This window comes from Rousettus aegyptiacus, unplaced genomic scaffold (genome assembly GCF_014176215.1).
Source record: "Rousettus aegyptiacus isolate mRouAeg1 unplaced genomic scaffold, mRouAeg1.p scaffold_m13_p_6, whole genome shotgun sequence".
NCBI lineage: Eukaryota > Metazoa > Chordata > Mammalia > Chiroptera > Pteropodidae > Rousettus > Rousettus aegyptiacus.
The window spans coordinates 76,909,589-76,928,879 of NW_023416309.1; the positions used below are offsets into that span (position 1 = coordinate 76,909,589).

Consider the following 19,291-nt stretch of genomic DNA (forward strand, 5'->3'; position numbering starts at 1 on the left):
TAAACATCAGGAACTAATTAAAACTTTTTAAAACATATCTACAGGATATGGCCCACGGGCTGCTGGTATTCAAACTCTGGTGAACTGAAAGGCGATGCTCAGTACTGGGGCCTCAAGCAAAGAAGTCTGAACACTGATGGACACAAAATATGTTATTTATTGTCAATTTCTGCAAAGACACATTTAAGCAACAAAATATACATTTGTTGACCTTTTAGAATTTGTTTTATACATTAACAAATACAATATGCTACCATAGCAATAAATTAAATGTACACTATTTACATTACATAGGCAGTCAGGGTCTACGACTCACCTCACAAAGAGGAAAGAAAGAAAAGTCATCACCACATGGATCATCACTTCCAAGCTACACTTCTTAGGTTCTATCACGCAGGGGAATCTCTTCACACTTAAACATCAGCACCCCCCGGGCTGGAATGTGGAAGGGGAATGCCATGACAGGGGAGAGTTGGCACACATGCTAAGGAGTAGGAAGTGGGGGACTGACCCCTCCAAGCGAAATGTCACAAAATCAAAGACGATGGCATTTAAACTCTAGTCTTCCAGCCAAACATCCTCTCCCCTGGTTGGTAAGGCACAGGACAGAGCCACTGCCCCAACAGCCTCTCACTAGGCAGGGCTCTGCTGTCCTTGGCCCTAGCAGGGGCTGTCTTCTTCTCTCAAAAGGGCACATGGCCAAGCTGAAGGGAGGGAGATGTGGGGTGGGGCGGGCAAGGGGCTGGTGGTAAAACAGATATCAGAGCTTATAGAAGTACACCCCAACCAGCACCCCCGCCCTGGACTACAGAAAGAGTCTTGGCAAACTCCACTGACTCACCCTTGCCTTTGAGAAAGGAGTGACTAGAGGCTGGGGGAGGAGCCGTGGGGTCCCAAGTATGGCTGAGTGGCCAGGTCCCTGCTGGCTACCAGCAGCCATAAGACCTTCCTGAACCACCACCGTTCCCCCACAACAGAACTGTCTCTGTCGACTTTGAATTGAATGAAGAAGGTAGTGTCTGTGTCGGCACCTTTAACAGTCAGGGTAAGAAACTGAAACAGGCTCTCATCCCACTTTGTCACTTGAATCTACCTTTGTTTAAGGATCAGGAAGAATCAAAGAGTTTTCTTCTACACTTTTCTTCCTAACTTAAAAAGGGGAAACCGAGGGTTGGTTAATTGCACCTTCGTCCTGGCCTCTAGCCCCCTTACAGACCAGGGATGAAGAACCGATGTCTCTGAGGAACAATCCATTGAAATCTCTTTCCCACTTCCTTTGCTTTGCCCAAGCTGCATCCAAAACCCCAGGGCCCTTACTGAAAAATCCGAGAGGATATCCCTCCTGATGGAAGGACAGAGATTGAGACCCTGCCAGCACCCTTGACTGCTGACACCTCCCAGTCAGTGCCAAGACACCAGCTAACAAAACTCAGGGCCCCAGGAAATGCAGTCATTTGTTTAATCGACCATGTAGGTGGTGCCAAAGAAAAGGCCCTGGGTTATGTGTTCTAATCCCAGCTTTGCCACTAGCTGGTTATGTGACCTCAAGCAAGTTATTGTCCCCTCACTGGGGCTGCAGCTACTCATCTGGAAGATGACATGGTTGCTAAAAGGGGCAGGAAAGCAAGGACATCAAGATGATACCAACAAGGCTGAACCAAAGAATACTTCCCGAAGAATACCAGTTTCCATTCATTAGCATAGACAGAGACTCTAGCTAAGACCTTCTATCTTGAGCTCTTTCTGAATCTGTTTTTAAGCATCAACTCAGCAGAGGCATATGGGTGCCCTACAGAGGCTGACAAACACAGCTTCTTCTATGAGTCAGGCAGTTCCCAGAGCCAGAGACATGCCAGGAAACACTTCTCCTGTGTCCAGGAGATCACATGCAGAATGCCCTAAGTACCAGCATGAGCACCATCAGAAGGAGTCTAGTCACAAGGACCGATGAGGCTTGAGCAAATCTTTGAGCCCCAAGACTGGGTGCAGCAATAAAAGGAAAGACATTTGGGGCCAGAGAAGATACAAGGGGAGCGTGAAGGAGGCAGCGTCCAGGAACACAAGCTGCCTGCCCATGGTCCCGAGGGGTGAGGGGAGACAGTTCTTATTCTCTTCCTCGCCTTTAGCCCTAGAACCTCAGGGGGCATGGAAGCCATCGGATGGACACCTCGAGATGGTGACACAGGCCCCAGAGGGAGGGACTACCATGAGCAAACAGAGGGTAGATACCAGTTCTCAGGTCACAACTGTGCCTCTCCGTTGCCCTGGATACACCCAGCCATCCTGGCCCCTGGCTCAGAGGTAGGAGAGAAACCCTCCCAGGAGGTGGGGGCTGCAGGGAGAGCAGCCGGAGCAGCAGGGGAAGGTGGGTATGAGGTTTCCAAGTAGGACAGAGTGGGGATGACCTGGAAACTCCAGGGGACCTCCAGACCACGACACAACACAGCACGACCACCAAGAGGCTGTAAACACCAGCTACCCAGAGAAGCGAGCCAGAACTCTAGAACTGTTTTCAAAGAAATGCAGGATGACCTTCCAAGTTCCTTCAGAAACCCAGCCAACAGAATGCTGCCAGAATCCCCGGGCCTCATTCCAACAATGGGTGCTGCTACAGTGATTTTTAATAAAAGCTAAAGACATTTGTTGACCTTCTAACTAGAATAAATTTTACTGGACTAGTACTTTAAGTAAACACAGTTCCCAAACAATGTGAGGGGAGAGGTCCGCCAGCCTGCAGATAGGGTCCCGCAATGTCCACGTGAGTGAGGGACAAAGGATCAAGGTTTTGCTCTAATGTCCAAAGCAATTGGGAAAATTGTCACATCAGTCAAAAACAAGTATAACATTTATTATGTGCCTTGACTTGGGAATAGGCCCAGATCCTATTGGAAATCCTTGTCATCTGCTCGTTAAAGCAGGAGCCCAGCCAGAGTCACCCTGGCAGCCTCAGGGTCACGGAGGCCCCATATACATTTGAAGCTGCAGCACCTCTAAGGGCCTGCTTTTCAGATCTATATTTTACTTGGAGGATGCCCACCTGAAACCCCACCAGGGCCAGTCAGCAGAAATGACCTGCAGACTGCAAAGGGTGAGAAGTGAGGAGAAAGCTGCTCCTCAGAGACGAGCTGGCTCACCCCAGTAAAGGTGGCTCTGGCTGAGGGTGCAGGGCGGCGGTACCCCAAATGCAGCCAGCTAGTGACTGGGTGGCAGGTATCCCACCAATGTGACAACTGCCTACAGATCCACAGTGGGAGAGGGGAAGAGGAGGATTGGGGAATCAAGCTCTGACATAGGCAAAGAGCACAGTAGCTGGAAAGAGCCCCCCAGGAAGCACCGGGCCCCCCACAGATGCTGGGAATGTAAAATGCAGAAGTACGCTCCCTTTTCCCCACACCTAAGTTCTATACTCACACCACACTGGCCTGACAAAACCTGACAAGTTACCCCCACCTCACCTCTCTAGCTCTCACCTAAGAGGTGGGTTGAAGTCTCTCTCACAAACTTCCACAATCAGCTGAGACCTGCATCCCGGCCTAGCCCTCGGGTTTGAGGTTCTACTCAGCCAAGGCCCTGACACTCACTGGATCGCTCTCTGCTCTCCGGGAATTCCTTCTCACTCCTGGCTGCCCACCCATTCATGGGAAAAACATCTGCTCAAAGGGGAGAGACTGACACAGGGCTCCTCCCACAGCAAACACACTGGGGCCTGTGTGAATTAGGCCGGCAAGGAAGAAAGTGGCGCCGGCTCCCACGCACACCCAGCTCTGTCTCGGCTTCAACCGGCCAGGCCGCTCAAGACACACTGGCGGCAGGGACGGAAGCGGAAGTGGCCCCGGGCCCGGTGTCAGCAGGTGGGCAAGAAGCTCCTAGCACAGAAGCAAACAGATTTTGGGAGCTCCAGAGATGTGAGAGCAACAGAGCCGATTTCTGTCAGGACATCTTTGAGGAGCTACAAACACTGGCTTCTGGAAGAGTGCCCTCTCCACCACCACCAAATGCGTCTGCTGTGCCTGCCACATCCAGGACTCCGCGCTGAACCTCCCCAGGCACAGTCCTGCTGTTGGCCTCGGCTCCCCACATCCCACTCTCTCTGCCTCTCTGGCCTCTGAGTCCCCAGCAGCCAGATACCCACCCCCCTTGCCCAACTCTTGCCCCTGCAGACAAAACAAGATGACAGTTGACCCAGTCACACAGCACACTGGGCGGTCAGGAGCCGGGGAGCCTGGAGGAATGAGGCCTTGTCCAGAGATGGGAAGAGGCTGTCAGGGTGTCTTGATGAAGGATTGGGCAGGGCTGTGGCCAGGCCGGGACACTGGGACAGACAGCTGATCTGGTGGGCAGGTGGCCAGCGGGGCAGCAGGCCTGTGATGGTCAGAGTAGTGGACGGCACCCCCAAACTGCTGGAATAGGAGCCTTCTCCGAGACAGAATCGGGGCTTCCCTGGAGGAGACAAAGAGGTAGGAGATGATGACCAAACGCTGGGTGAAGGAGGACGGGAGAACACATGTGCCCATGGCCACAGCCCACCGAACGTGCTTAGGACAGGCGAGGGCCGAATACAAGAGCACCACACTTTACACAGCCTGAGAAGCTGGGCGTAAACATGAATTTGGTGAACAGAGGCATGAGACGTACAGGATGGGAGCTGGAGGTGAATGTCAGCATTTCCACTTTCTCTTCTGATTTTTCACTGATCAGGTTTGTACAAAATGGGCTCAGCTCTGTGCTTCCCCTTGTTTCCAACTACAGCTCACACCCCTGGAGCCCCATGGCAGGGTGGGAATTCGGATGAGTCTCAAGTAACTTCACAGCAATAATTCTGGCCTTGAGGCGAGCTGGACCCAACGTCCTGCTCTGCTGAAAAGCGCGCGTTCCCCTGACTGAGGCTGGAAGCAGAAGTCCTCCCTAAGGTCATCCTACACAATGTTTAGGGGGCTAAGGCATCTCTGGGTGCTCAGGGAAGATATATCTTACCCCAGAGCCCTTGCCAAAGACACAAAGAGGGACAGGCTGCCTGAAGCAGAAAGGCCAGGGGGCAAACTGTGGACTCCTCCCTCCAGGGAAGGAAGGCAGGCTCTGGGCTACTGCTCCTCAACCAGCCTCCTCCAGGACAGGGAGACTGACTCAGTCAGTCTGGCCCAATCCTATCGGACAACCCTTCCCATCCACGCCTGAGGCCACCTGCCTTTCTCTCTATCACTGAGGCTTCCGAAGAGGCAAATGACCCTCCCCCAAGCTGTGAGAGTCTCTGTGGCCATTCTCAGGTTATCAGGCCACGTGGCCATTGCCGGACAAACACTTGACCTACCTTTGACAGGCAAAGGACTCCTCTTTCACATTAGTGACCCTGTTTCAAGAAAAGTCCATGTAAGAGTTTTAAAAAGCTAAACGACATAATCCCCACCAACTGCAGCTTCCATGTACTTAGTTCTTAACTCTCTGCTGAGCTTAGGAAGGGACTGGAGGCCCCAGAAGCCAACAGTTCACAATTGACATCTGTGTATGTCCAAGGGTGTGGCTGTCACACAGGACATCAGAGGTGGCTGGTGACCCCCAGGCTGATGCCTTCACCTTGCAGGGACTGACAGTATCGTCCCCAGTTCTGACCAGAGCTTTCCTTCCACTGCTGTGATGTGCCCCCAGGAAGGAAGGCTGGCTTTCGGAGGAGGTTAGAACGCAGAAGGCGGGAGGCTCCCCCTGGCACCCCCACACCCCAAGATCCTTACCGCACTAGAGCTGGCATGACTGAGCTTATCAAAGCGGAATTTCAGGTTTGACCTCGGGGAGTTTCTGCTTTTGGCATCTGGGGAAAAAAAGAATGCCATGAAGAGAGGGTGGGGCTGTGAAGGTCACTGGGGCTGTTGAGGGGGCACTGGACAGGGAGGCCAGGAGAGAGCGGCCCCCTCCCCTCCACTAGGCACTCTAGCAGACTTGCACCAATTCGCAAGAGCCAACTCTTAAATTTTTAGATATGTTGTGAGCTGGTTGTTACACATATTTTTAAAAAATTAAATTATGTAGGTTCATAAATAAATGACACTTGACAAAGGTAAATACTCAAAAGTCATCACTCCCTAGTTATTTCACTACATTTTACTACTACCTATTCTTTTAAGCTTATTTACATTGTTTGTATCTGTCCAGTAGTTCTTCCCAACTCCACATCACAGTGGTAGCTTGAGATCAGTCAAGGTAGGACTATTTATACCACAGAAATCAGCAAATGCTACTAATTAGAGCTTGATTTATTTTGTTGTCTAGAGTTAAACTAATGGAGAAAATATTAATAACATAGATTAAACTTGAAAATGTATTGTATCTATAGCTATTACATTATGAAGAGCACAAAAACCTGAGTAAATATTCTTCCAGTATTTGAAAACTATTGTTTGATTCTGCAAAGTTGCTCGTGTCGCTGACAAAATAATATCAATCACCACTCATGTCGGAATTACACTTGCTTGTCATCTGCAACCTTAAGCTGTCTACAAATACAAAGGTTCAGCAAACATCAACAAAAGTGTTTTAGGAGCATCAATTGGCTATGTGGGATTTATAGTAAAGAATACTGTATATATTATCATTGCTTATAAATTGTGTTCAGATCCTTTATATCAGTAATATTTATAATAAACATATATATGGGGTGTGAGGCAAGGGAGCTACTTGTTAAACATTTACCAGCACACCACTGGCAGGGGGGCCATTTGGCTTTCTGGTTCTCCTCTGGCCCAGGGAGGGAACGTACAGCTCAGTACATGCCGACTGGAGGCCGCTGACTTAGTCCTCGTGCTTCAATCAAAGGGTTCCACCCAGCACCACGAGCGCCTCTGTGTGACTCACCAATCCCTTCTCAGAGACCCAGGGAGCCCAGGTATGAAATGACTGACGGTAGGAGTGTCTGAGATTATGGAAGACTGATAGGCCCTTTAGGCCACCTCCCTCCCCTCAACCTCATCTCTCCACAGATACAGCCAAATAGCCTAAAACAGGTTTCCAGGTCTCCGCAGGACCAGAGTGGTTCTGTCGGTACCCAGAGCACGACTTCTGTAGGGTCGAGGGTGAGAGGCAGCCCCTTGGGGTTAAATACTGTGTGGGGAGGGGGTCATGTGGTACAGTAAGCACTGGGCAGGAGTTGCCAGAAGCATTTTAGGTCCCCTTCTTCTCTGGGTGACTTTCATACTCTCTATATCTCCCTTTAATCAAAACCTTATTTATTTTGAGACTGATTTAACAACAAGTAGGAGCCAAGCTTCATGACAGATTCTTTCATTTATTCCTTCAATAGTTAATTAAGCCTTACTTTTTTAAGTCAGGGAATTTGTATGACTATCCCACTTTATAGATGAGGAAACTGAGGCTCAGAGAGGTGGGCCTGTCCATGTCGCAGCCAGGATTAGAACCCAGCTCCACAGCTGCGCAGCCAAAGGGAACCGAGTGAGAGGAAACACCTGAGCCGCGTCTCCACCAATTAGAGTTTCTAACCTCAGCCTATTGACATTTGGGGCCAGACAATTCTTCACCACGGTGGCTGCCCTGCACGCTGCAGGGATGCTTAGCAGCATTCCCGCTAGATACCAGCACCACCCTCCTCCCACAATCCTGAAAATCAAAAGGATGTTTTGTCCAGAGATTGCCAAATGTGCCCTGGAGAGTGAGATCACTCCCAGTTGAGGGCCACTGATTATGCTATTGTTCTATTCCTATTATTTAACAAACACTTAGGTTAACAGTTGTAAGTTTCATGTAATCTTTACACAACCAACCATGAGATAGAAACTACTCCCCTCCCTCCATTTTTTGCTTGGGGAAACTAAGGCACAGAAAGGCTCGTTAACTGTCCAGTGTCACACTGCTAGCAGGTGGGGTATCCAGGATTAGGGCCCAGGCTCCAGAGTCCTACACCGGCCTCCACATGGGCTGCCCTACCCAAAGGCAAAACTGAGGTTCTGATTTCTGGACGCCCAGCAAGGCCTACCGTACACGTCCACCTGGATGCCCCTCAGGTGCCGACCCTCCATCCTCTCCACAGAGCTGGCTCCTCCTGCTCTGCCCAACTGCAGGGATCACAGAATCCGGAAAGGTCCAGACTCTTTACTCCCCCTGAACCTACACTACTGAGCCCAGAAGATTTTAATTCCTTGACATCTTGAATCCACGAGCTTCTCGCATTGCTCCAGACACTGCCCCGAGATCCACAGCCCATCACCCCTCACTGATTTCACTTCCCGTACCTGCTCCCCACCAATTTTTCCTCCTCAACCAGCTGCAGCTGCCCAGAATGGTCTTTCTCTAACTCCAAATGATGCTTCTCTGCTTAAGAACCTTCAAAGACGTAAGACCCTCCAGTGGCTTCACCAGAGTCTCTTGGCAGCCCCAGCCTGGCGCTCTGACAGCTGCCTCCGCTGCCTCCGCTGCCTCCCGTCCCCTCCATGAGCTCCAGCAACACTGACCCAGGTCCGGTCCCAGAACACAGCCTTTCCATGCGCTGTCCCCTCCACCTGCAACACTCTCCCCACCTCGCATCCTTGCATATTCAGGACCATCACTGTGACAGAGGGGTCCTGGGTCGGTGATGGGTGGAGTGAGAGGTCAGTGGAAAAGTCTCAGCTTTTGACTCCCACAATCCCATCTCTTTCCACAAATCACTGAATTCTCTGAGCCTCAGTTTCCCCCATGAGTAAGGCAAGGACAAGAACACAGGCCTCTTAAGGTTTGTGAACAGATGCAGTGCACTAGCAGAGTTCAAAGGCCTCGCCGCTTGGCATTAGAGAGAAAACTGGCCAGTTCAGCATGCCTGGGGCATGCGCCCCACAAACGGTGGTCAGGGCACAGCTCTAGCTCCTGCCCCTGGTCACATGGCACATACTGCCAGACGCCACTGACCTGTAGGACTCCGGCTCATGATGATGGGGGTGGCAGCTGCCCCCTGGCTGGGGCTCTCGCTGCTCGGGGACGGGCTGTAGACAAACACCTCCTGCTTGAAAGGCGAGGTCGTGGATGGCTGGCTGCTCTGGGGAGAGAGGCCGGGTGAGTGAGGCCAGCCCACCCTCGGCAGACCCAGGGCAGCCCCTGCTTCCCACTCCCCGCTTGAACAAGCTCTTTCCTTCTGCAGCCTCCAACTCTGGCTCCAACACCTCCCCTCCACCCCCTAGGAAGTGCCCCTGAGCCAGCCCCGTGGAACACAGACCCCTCTGCTTTCCAGCCAGGAACCCCATGGGAGGGATACCCACTTATTCTTGCCTCCGACCTTTTGCTGCTGCTCCTATGTCACTCCAGGGAGACCCCCTCAACAACTGGTCTCAGAGGGTAAAGACGGCTGACTGGGCCACCTCCTATTTCTACACTTCCCCTTTATCCACAGAGCCTGGATGCAGCTCTGCCCACAGCTGCTAGTTTAATGCACAGAGCAGATGTCTGGCTGGGCCCAGGTACCTTCTTGCTCCCCAGGGCTGGACAGGGCCACACCTACCCCACTGTCACACTCCTCCATGGCCTCGCCCTCCCCCGCCGTGCTGCTGAAGCTGCTGGTGCTGGAGGAGGAGCGGGAGATGTTGGCTCGGCCGTTCTCCTTCAACTTTATAAAGGGCCTGCAGGGAACAGGAAGGCCCACCCTGGTCACACGAGGACAGAGGGCAGGGCAGGCCTCACATGCAGAGATTGAGCTTGCCCACCAGCAGCTCCCCACACCCCTGCTTGTTGGCTTTGGTGCTCCAGAAAGTTCTCAAAGCAAGCGATGCCTGGGGCAGAGACATATTTCAGGGCTCCAAGTGGCTAAAGCTAGCCCTTCCCCCACCCTCACTCTTACTTTTCCTTGTTGGGACAGATTTCTGGAGAGCTGGGATTGGATGAGGTCTCAGACTTTATCTCCTGAGAAGAGTGTCCGCCATCCGGGGTCTTGGGATTGCTGGATGCACTGTCACTGAGGAAATGAGGATAAAGAAAAGTGAGGCCTGAGGGCCCATCTCCAACCCCTACGTCACGGCTAAGCCAGAGCCAGAGCCACCACCAGCTCTCAGCACAGGCCCCTTGCCAGAGCATGGCCAACGGGACTTCTGTTTCCACCCACGCCCCACCGAGATGGGGTGGGGTGGGGGCAGACAACAGGGTTTCCTGCTTTGCAAGGGGCTGTGCCAGGCTCCTAAGTGAGAGCCAAGAGCTCCCAGGCAGGAGCCCTGGCTTGACGCCCCCAAGCCCAAGTCCACCGGCAACCAACAGAGGCCATCCACCTGGCAGAGTGCTAGGTCAAAAGTGGGCCACAGAGGGAATGGAGTGGTGTCTGGGACATCCACCCCCACAGCCAGGTACACATGCTGGTGGGCCTAGGGATTCTGGCAGGGCCACTGCTGCATAAACCCAGGGGACACCGTTCACACGGACAACATGAGCTCCCTGGACGTGGGTGCCAACACAGCCTCGAGTGCTAGGAAGGGCGTCTGGGTAAACGGGCTCCTCCCAGCCCAGGGCCCTGGGGTTTCCTACCCCTGTAGTTTAACAAAGACCATGTACCGCTGCCCACTACTTGCCCTGTGCCTGCTCTTGAGGACATGATAGCCTGTCCTCAAGGCTCTTTTGTTTTTTTAACAGCTTTATGGAAATATAATGCATACACAATTCTCCCATTAAAATGTACAAGTCAATGGTTTATGCTATATTCACAAACATCACCACTATCTAATTCTTGAACATTTTTGCTGCCTAAAAGAAACCCCAGACCCATTCGCAGTCACTCCCCATTATCCCTCCCCCAGCCCCTGACAACCACTAATACACTTTCTATCTCTATGGATTTGCCTATTCGGGACATTCCATCTAAATGGAATCATATAATCTGGTGTGGATTTTTTTTTTTTATGAATGGCTTCTTTCACTTAGCATAGTGTTCTAAAGGTTCATCTATGTTGTAGCATGTATTCGTACTTTACTCCTTTTATGGCAAGATAATATTCTATTTTATGGATATACCATCTTTTATTTATCCATTTGTGAAGTGATGGGCTTTTGGATCATTTCCACTTTTGGCTATTGTGAATAGTGCTGCTATGAACATCTGTATGCTAGTTTTTATGTAGACACATGTATGCTCTCTCTTGGGTACACAGGAATGGGATTGTCGGGTCGTATGGTAACTCCATGTTTAACCCTCTGAGGAACTGCCAGACTGTTTTCCAAAGCAGCTATACTAGTTCACATTCCCACCGGTGATGCCCAAGGGTTCCAATTTTTCCACATCCTTGCCAGCACTTGTCCTTTTGATCATAGCCATCCTAGCGGCATGAAGTGCCCCAATGCACTTTTAATGAGGTCTCTAATGACCTCCTAATTGTCAGCCCAAGCAGGGGTTTGGGTCATTATGCTGGACTTCTCTGCACCACATCTCACCCCCCCTCCTGGAACGTCTCCTCTCCTGGCTTCTGAGGTTCCCCCTCTCCAGACTTTCCTACTCTTCTCTCATCTTCCTTCCCAGTCTTCTTCACTGGCTCTCCTTTCTCCACTTGCCCTTAAATGCTGGTGCTCCCCAGACAGTCTACACACACTCTCAGGTGATCATATTCGGTGATCCACCTTTAACCACCACCTCCACCCCAGCAACTCCCACCTCTCCTTCTCCAGCCAAGGCCTCTCTCCTAAGCTCAAGACCTGCAATTCTGACCACTCAGAATTCTGGACTTCTGTGGGATGGCCCACAAAGATTCATTCACATGTGCAGGTTGGAAACAGAGCTTTTCACCCTCCTCCATAAACCTGCCCCTCATCCTGCATGCCCAAGCTCAGGGGCTGGTGCCACCATCCAGCGCCATAGGCAGACAACTGGAAACCTGGAAGTCAACCTAAACACCGTCTTTCCCCTCATAGGACTATAAGCTTCTGTGGGCAGGATTATGTCTTCTGTAGCTTCTGTCTGAGCACTGAGCCCACCACATGGCAGACACTCAAGAAATGCTGCTTGCTGAGTTGAACAACGAATAGGCTCATTGATTAAAGGGTCAGAAAGACAATTAGCAAAAACAGGTTAAGTATGATATGAGAGTTGATTTAAAAAAAAAAAAAAAAAAAAAGCCCCAAAGGAAGATTCAGTTAACTCTGCCTGGCAGAATCAGGGAAGGCTTCCATAAGACGGGACATTCGAGTGAACTTTGAAAAAGAAAGCAAAGAGAGAAAAGAATCTAAGCAATGTTTCTAATTTGAGTAAAAATGCAACAAGAACAACTTTGAAAGTCTGATGCAGAGGCTGCCAAGGCTGCCTCAGTGGAAAAAGCTGAGCGAGGGACAGGGGACATTCAGGGGCCTGAAGTGGGAACCACACTTAGAAGAAAGCCACCTCCCGAAGCTGTGCAAAGCCTTCCCTGAGGTGGCCATCTTACAGCTGTAGCAGTGGAGGGAACTAACAAACCCCACACTGGACAGTTACCATCGTGTCCGGCTGTCCCCTTGGCCTTCAGAGCCCGTGTGCAGACGGGGGAAGAGCCCTGACCGCCGCTTGATGGGGCTCCGTGATTGGTTCTTCACCGTTGCCGCTGCCACTGGAGGCTGCCAATGAAACTGTCAAAATGAGTGCTCACACCCCAAACCCAGATATCCTTCCCTCATCCCCCTTCTGGTCGACGACTAGCCCCTGCAACCCTCCAACTGGTCTGGAGGAGATCCCAGGAAATAGCAAGACAGCTAGGAAGGTTGGGATCTGTGTAACAAGAGCTGAGACCCGAGGCTCAAGCCACTTGCAGCCTGTTTTCCTATCTTCTTAGGTCAAACCCTGTGGCCCCAGGTAACATTTTACCAAAAACTTCTTGGAGGAACACAGGGTCAGAGCCACGCTGAGCCCCACATTTTGAGAAGGACAGGGTGATTCAGAGGGGTCACAGACTGAAAACCACAGAGCGGAGAGAGCTCTGGGGGCGACCTGGCCCAACCTCTGGCTTTACCAGTGAGGAAGCTGAGAAGTGGAAGGGATTTGGCCAAGGTCACAGCAAATCACCGGCAGAACAAGCACACAAGAACCCAGGGCTGCTGACTCCCCACCCATTCCTTGCAAATAAATGGGCCCAAGCTGGATGTCACCAGCAAGACAGAACGACAGCAGCAGAGCCAGGTCCACACACACCCACAGGCAGGGGGTGCCTGTCAAGAACGTGGCTCTGCTTCTGTCACATGTGGGGGACAACAGAGGGGTGGGAGATTGAGAAGGGCGATATGAGAGCCTGCAGCTGATCTTCAGACCCCGCCAGACCTCTAACCCAGGCCCCAGCTTCTGCGACTCGCATGCTATACAGCCCTGGGCCAGTGGCAAAACTCCCTGGGCTTCAGTCTCCTCATCCACAGAATGAAGATAATTGCCCTGTCCTGCTTACTTTATAGATCTTCTGGAAGGAACAAGATTAATCTCTATGAAAATATTCGATAAATTAAATGAATTATGCAAGCCCATTTACAATACTAATTGTTAGTATCACTGTGGGTAAGCTCCGCTATTAAAAAAAAAGAAAGAAAAAGAAAAGAATACCCTAATCTACACAAATCCAAAGCCACTTTGCTTCATAAAAGGACCAACTATGTGGTTCTTTCACCTGGCCAGTCCCTGGTGCAAAGTGACCAGATCCAAACTCACAGACCTGCCAGGCTCTTTTCTTAGAGTATACACGATCACTAAGAGCAAAGACATGGGATCAGGTCAACCTGCCTTCAAATCCCAGCTCCTCAGCTTAACAGGGTGACCTGTAGCAAGATACTTAACCCCTCTTCGCCTCCTTTTCCTCACATGTAAGTGGAAAACACATCAGTACCTAACTTAGCTGTTACAGGGATCGGATGAGGTAATGTCCATGAATTACTTAATTCGGTGCCTAGCACACATTAAGCAGAGGACAGCTACTCTTAGTATTGATGACAAGGCAAGGACACCCCTCTCGCAGTCATGGGTCCCAAGTCCCTGGGCAGAAAAATGCATCCCAGGACCATTTTTGCAGGGTTGGCCCTAAGAGGGAGGCCCAGTTGTCAAGGAAATTCAGAGGATAGGACAACAGGAGGCTTCTAGCCTGGGCTGACCCCGGGTGCTGCCTGGGATGGAGGCGCCACTTCAGAAAACAGGGCCTGGGGTCACCCCTATGCAGCCTTGGTTTCCCTCCATCACCTAGCTCACCCTGACCTAGCTACCTGGTCCAAGGGTGGGGGAACACACCCCTCCCCCACTGGTCTAGGGGACCCCAGTGACTCACCGAAAAGGTGGTCTTGGTGACCTCCGTGCTGTTGTGAGAGATGCCTCCGCTGAGGCTGCCGGGGAGGCCACCACCGTGAGGCTTCTTCTGGCTGCTCACCATGGTCTCCATGGAGTGACTGCGTACGCGAATGGCCCTCTGTGCGGACGGAAGGTGACAGGGGCCTGAGATTTGGAGTCGGTCCCCTCCGATGACCCCGCCCTCTTGATGGGGTCTGCAGACAGCCCTCGACATGTGTGCAAACTCATGGACACACACTCTCTCTCAGTGACCCCACGCTCCAATCACTATAGTTTGCAGAGAATTTTCGTGCCGGCCAGGGAGTGTTTGAAGGGTCAGGGTCCCAGCTTCCCTGCAAGGTGGACAAAGGTTTTTAGTCCATCTTACAGGGAAAGAAAATGATACTTGAACAGCTCACCAAACCTGTGTGACCATGGTCAAGTGACCAACCTCTCTGAGCTGCAGCTTCCTTCCTGTAAATTGGAAATGACATGGTCCACGCAGGATCATGGGGGAATTAAACAGACATGTGCCTAACCCCAATTAGATGTTTTTGCAGAAAATTAAGCATCTCTCTATATTTAAACACAATTAAGCATCTCTCTATATTTAATCACTCCAAAGTGTGCTTTGTGCAACTTGGAATATGTTCACTGGTGGCGAACCGTGGGAGGGGCTCTTCCTGATTGGGGTCTTGGGCCACTGGGCCACTCGCTAGGGCTAAAAATGTTGTCAATATGAGCCTGCCACCTGGCACAGCTGTTGAAACAGGACATGCATGCTCAGGCTTGAGGTGCAGGGCCTCAGAGGGCCTGGAGTTGTTCAGGCCACATAGAGGCCTATGCCTATTTAGGGCTACCAAAGAGCAAAAGGCACACTAGAAAACAGTGAAGTGTCCAGGAGAGGACAGCCAGGACAGTAAGTGCATGCAACAATGAAAAAAACAGCTGAAATGAAGACTGCTGAGCCCACGGCAGGGATGGACCTGGGAGCCTGCTGCTCCAGATTGCTCTGCATTCTTTGGAAACCTGATCCAAGGATCTCAGCTCGACTCAAGGGAGGATTTCCTGACAGGGCAAGTCCTAGAGGATTCCACCTACCACATAGGTGATGCTCTCTGGTTTCAGAGGACTTCAAGACGACATGAGAGTTCTAGGAGGGCAAGTTTCTCCCCAGTAACCCCCAAACCCCACATCACTTCTCTTTGACCATTCATTCAGTCACTCAATAACACAGTCAGGTGCTCATGCATATAAAGCTCTTGGCAGAGAGCCTGGTATATCATAAGTACCCAATAACTGTTGCTTCTCTTATTGTTAATAACAAGCACTTGTCATGTGATTCCTGTGTGCCAAGAGCTGTGCCAGGAACAGGGAGACTTACAGGAGGGGAGTCAGAAAAGTGTGACACATGGTCCCTGACTCTAAGGAGTGTACAAATGAGCAGAGGAAATAAGACATATTCCTAAAATTAGGGCAATGCTAAAAGACCCAGGGCGTGTGGGGGTGCTTCCTCTGCATTAATTAGCTCTCCAGGGCCCCCAGGGCTTCAGAGCCACATGCAAAGACTCGTGGATGCAGATATTATTAGTTGCTCACATACAAGCCCCATCTCCACCTCATTCCTTGCTAGCAGAGCTACTGCCTGGTCCAACGACCCCTTTTCCTCCATGGGGCAAGGGAGTAAATTATGATCCATTTAAGGTGGTCACATAATCCTTCCCCTTGTTTGTAGAACATGAGGGGACATCTGCTAGGGCCTCGGGGAAAGGTTTCCTTAAGGATTCCCAAAAGAGATGTGACATGTCTGACCCTGGAATCACAGCAGCCACGCTGGGGCTGTGAGGGGCCAAACTTGAGGAACAAAGCTGACAAGCTGGAGATGGCAGAGGGGAAAGGGACAGGAACCTGGATTCTATGACCATGCTAAGCCATGAGTCGCCTTCTTACTAAGTGAGCTAATGGCTTTTCCTTATTGTGTAAGGCAGATGAGGTAGGGTGTCCTCAGAACCTCAACTTCAGAAAACTGTCACAGAAGGACAAACGTGTAGACATTGACCCCATCCTCACTAGGTTCATACCCACACGTACAGGAATGTGTCAGATTACACAATCCATGTACCAACATATAGACAGTATCATATGGAAGAATGAACCCCCTTCCCTCCCTTGAAGCGTCAAGGGAAGAACCTGGTCTACAGCACAGCAGTCCCAAGAAATTAGCAGGAATGCTGCTCCCAGCCCAAATAGCAGAGCCCCTGGCAGTTCTCCCCAAGGTCAAGAATTCTCTAAGGTTGGGAATAACCAAGGACCGCATTCTGCCTAGTTTTCTATCAAGGAAAGCTCATTCAGAAAGGAGGATCATTTGTAAATACAACCTCCCCACAGATGGGCAGGTATATTGAATGAGGCAGGGAGTCGATCAGCCTCGTACTCCTGATGTGACCTAGTCTTCTGAGCCAAAGATGCCCTCTGGAGAGACATGAAATCTCTCCCTTTCTAGACCACAGAACGGAGGAACTTAGCAACAGTTTCTAGCGACATGGTTGAGCAGCCAGCACCTTCTATTCATTCTGCCACTCAAAGATCATTAAGTCATATGCCCTTTGGAAAACTGAAAAGGTGTGGCACCAGTCTGAGGTGGCCAGTTTCCATAAATGAGTCAAGTGCTCCATCAAGCTCAGCATCGTTACATTCCATTGGCACCCTCCTGTGCGCCACCACCACCATTATCAACTGTGACATGTCAATTATTCATTCGTATTCTGATGTATTCCTCATTATCTGTTTCCAGAAAGGACTCGATGTGAGTCATAAGCCCTGTGCGATGGTATCCGGTCTTCTGAGCTTCACATACATGATCTCACTGAGTCCTTACAACTCTGAAAGCCATGGATAGAAAAGGTCCTGAAAGGTAAATGATTGCCCACGGTCACACCACAGGTAAGAGAGGAGCCAGGACCCTGGGCTTCAGGTGAAAGAGTATCAGTACCTCAAAAAGCAGTCCAGAGTTGGACATATATAATTCAACAGGTTGATGGACTATATGGGTGATTAGAAACCAAGTGGTTTCAGCCTCTCCTCAAAAAAAAATTCCCCAAGGCTCATGTCAAGGAGGAATCTTCTCAAATGCCCTTGGTGCTGCTGAGTCGGTCAGAGAAGTTTGAGGAGATAGTGGGCTGACAGGGAATTCCAGGGATGTGCAGAGTGGCCATCTGCCGCTCACAGCAAACAGGAAGGGGTTTGAGTCCTGGTTCTTCCCAGCATGGTGCGTGAACCTCTCTGAGACACAGTCTCCTCATCTGTACAATGACATAATGGTCCCTATGTGAGGATGGCATGACGTGTGCCAAATGCCTGGTGTGACACCTGCTTTCTCAAGGTCAGCTCTCATCTCCCATTCTTAGGGACAGAAAAAGAGAGCGATGATGACTACCTCGAAACCCTAAAATAATGCTCTTTTCAGATGAAATCACTCAGTGACATGGTCTAAACTATTTCACATTTCAATCTGATGTAGAGTTGAAAGCACTGCCCTTCTCAAACTGGGCAGAGTGTCAGATACAGGGTGAGAACGAGGACAGTGATATGGAAAGAGGGAGGCAGAAGAGATAAGGAAAGGCACATGAAGCCTTTGCATGGGCATCAGAAGGTCTCCAAGGACCATCCAGCCTCTCTCCCGCCCAGCTCTTTGTACATCCAGGCCACAATCCATCTACCCTCTTCCCAGGGACGGGTTGCCTGTTCCAGTAGTGGACAGCCTGACCTTTGGAAAGGTTGTCTATGCATCAAGCTGAAATCTTAACATTTTTAAACCCTGGAACCTGAGACAAGTCAATTCTATATTTCACAAGACTGTCCATAGCTCTCCTCAGATTCTGCTCTCCACACAGCTAATCATCTCTGGTTCTGCCACCCACCCTCAGTCACCACGATTTCCCAGCTCTCAGCACACCTCACGGCTTACCTTTGAACAAGTTCTCCTTTGGGAGAGTGAGAAAAGAGGAGTGGGGTCACTTTTCCATTACTTGTTTGTGTCACCTCATTTTAGCCAAGGGTCTGAACACCAGTTAGTGTCATGGAGGGAGCTCATCTCCTCTGGGCCAAACATAAACCTCCCTTCCTTACAAATGGGTTTCATGAGTTGCTTCAATTTAGCAAAGTCAACTTACAGGACCCAATGCACAGAGATGACCACTAAGCAGGATGTGCCTCTTTGTACCACGCAAGCAACAGAGGCAGGGGCCCTTGAAGAGAAAGATACGAATTTCTTGCCCTCTGTGATGCTCCTAAATGGGAGGTAATGAGGTCCAGAGCGGGGTGTTCTGTTCTATTAGCAGCACAAATAAAGGACGAAGGCTGAGGGAAGAAGGAATATCCTTCCACACCTCCACTAGTACAGACCTGCGCTCCAATCCATCCATGAGCAGCCCCAACCTGGGGGACTTTGCGAGGATTATCTGTAGCCTGGTGCTCCTCTTCTGCCACTAGGGGTCAGGTCAGACCAGTGCATTAACTACCACAGTTGCTCAAAGGCTGGGAGAAATTCACCTAACAACTCCCTGCTTGCAGGGGTCCCAGTTCTGGGTCCACTGTTTGGTCCTCTCCTCCCTGGTCCTCCATTCCCCCTTCTGCATGATGAGGTCGGCAGATGATTGGGCTAGTTCAGAGTTTCTGAAACTGTGGCTTACACGTGCTTTGTGTACATATCATGTTGATACCTCCTATAACATCACTGTTTCTTTTCATTTTATTAGAGACCAACAAAAACCCCCACAGCTGGCAGTGACTGAGAATGGCACTGGAGAACAATAGTCTAGAGATCAATATTTTTCAAAGGTGAGTAATGTACAGCTTCTTTATAAAGAAAAATATCCTTGCAAGACTCCAAGAATATGTCCACACACCCCCAACACCGGTGGTCCCACGGCTACTTTTGCAACATACCTACTTATTCATGTCTTTCAATTGTGAGCTTCACTGCAAAAGTTTAGTCTCTATAATTAGAAAGACATTTTTTATATCATTGGCTAAGTGGAAATGCAAAAATTTAAAGTGTTGTAGAACTTGCAGATTCCT

The 19,291-nt window shown here is 50.4% G+C and overlaps 1 protein-coding gene across 12 annotated transcripts in view; it reads right to left on the bottom strand.

Annotated features, from left to right (window-relative positions):
* Positions 1 to 1,980: 1,980 nt before the first annotated feature.
* RAP1GAP2 (RAP1 GTPase activating protein 2) overlaps positions 1,981 to 19,291 on the bottom strand; it is a 195,371-nt gene continuing 178,060 nt past the window's right edge. For 5 of the 12 annotated variants that reach the window (XM_036223723.1, XM_036223727.1, XM_036223724.1 and 2 more), the window contains 7 exons: positions 14,214 to 14,351; positions 12,413 to 12,543; positions 9,809 to 9,922; positions 9,473 to 9,590; positions 8,887 to 9,013; positions 5,727 to 5,803; positions 1,981 to 4,440 (listed from right to left, as the gene is read on the bottom strand). In XM_036223723.1, coding sequence (XP_036079616.1) covers positions 4,372 to 4,440; positions 5,727 to 5,803; positions 8,887 to 9,013; positions 9,473 to 9,590; positions 9,809 to 9,922; positions 12,413 to 12,543; positions 14,214 to 14,351 — 774 coding nt within the window. In that variant the 3' untranslated portion in view covers positions 1,981 to 4,371. Of the gene's footprint in view, positions 4,441 to 5,308; positions 5,348 to 5,726; positions 5,804 to 8,886; positions 9,014 to 9,472; positions 9,591 to 9,808; positions 9,923 to 12,412; positions 12,544 to 14,213; positions 14,352 to 19,291 lie in introns of all 12 variants that reach the window. The other 7 variants (XM_016138876.2, XM_016138882.2, XM_036223725.1 and 4 more) reach the window with 5 other exon arrangements.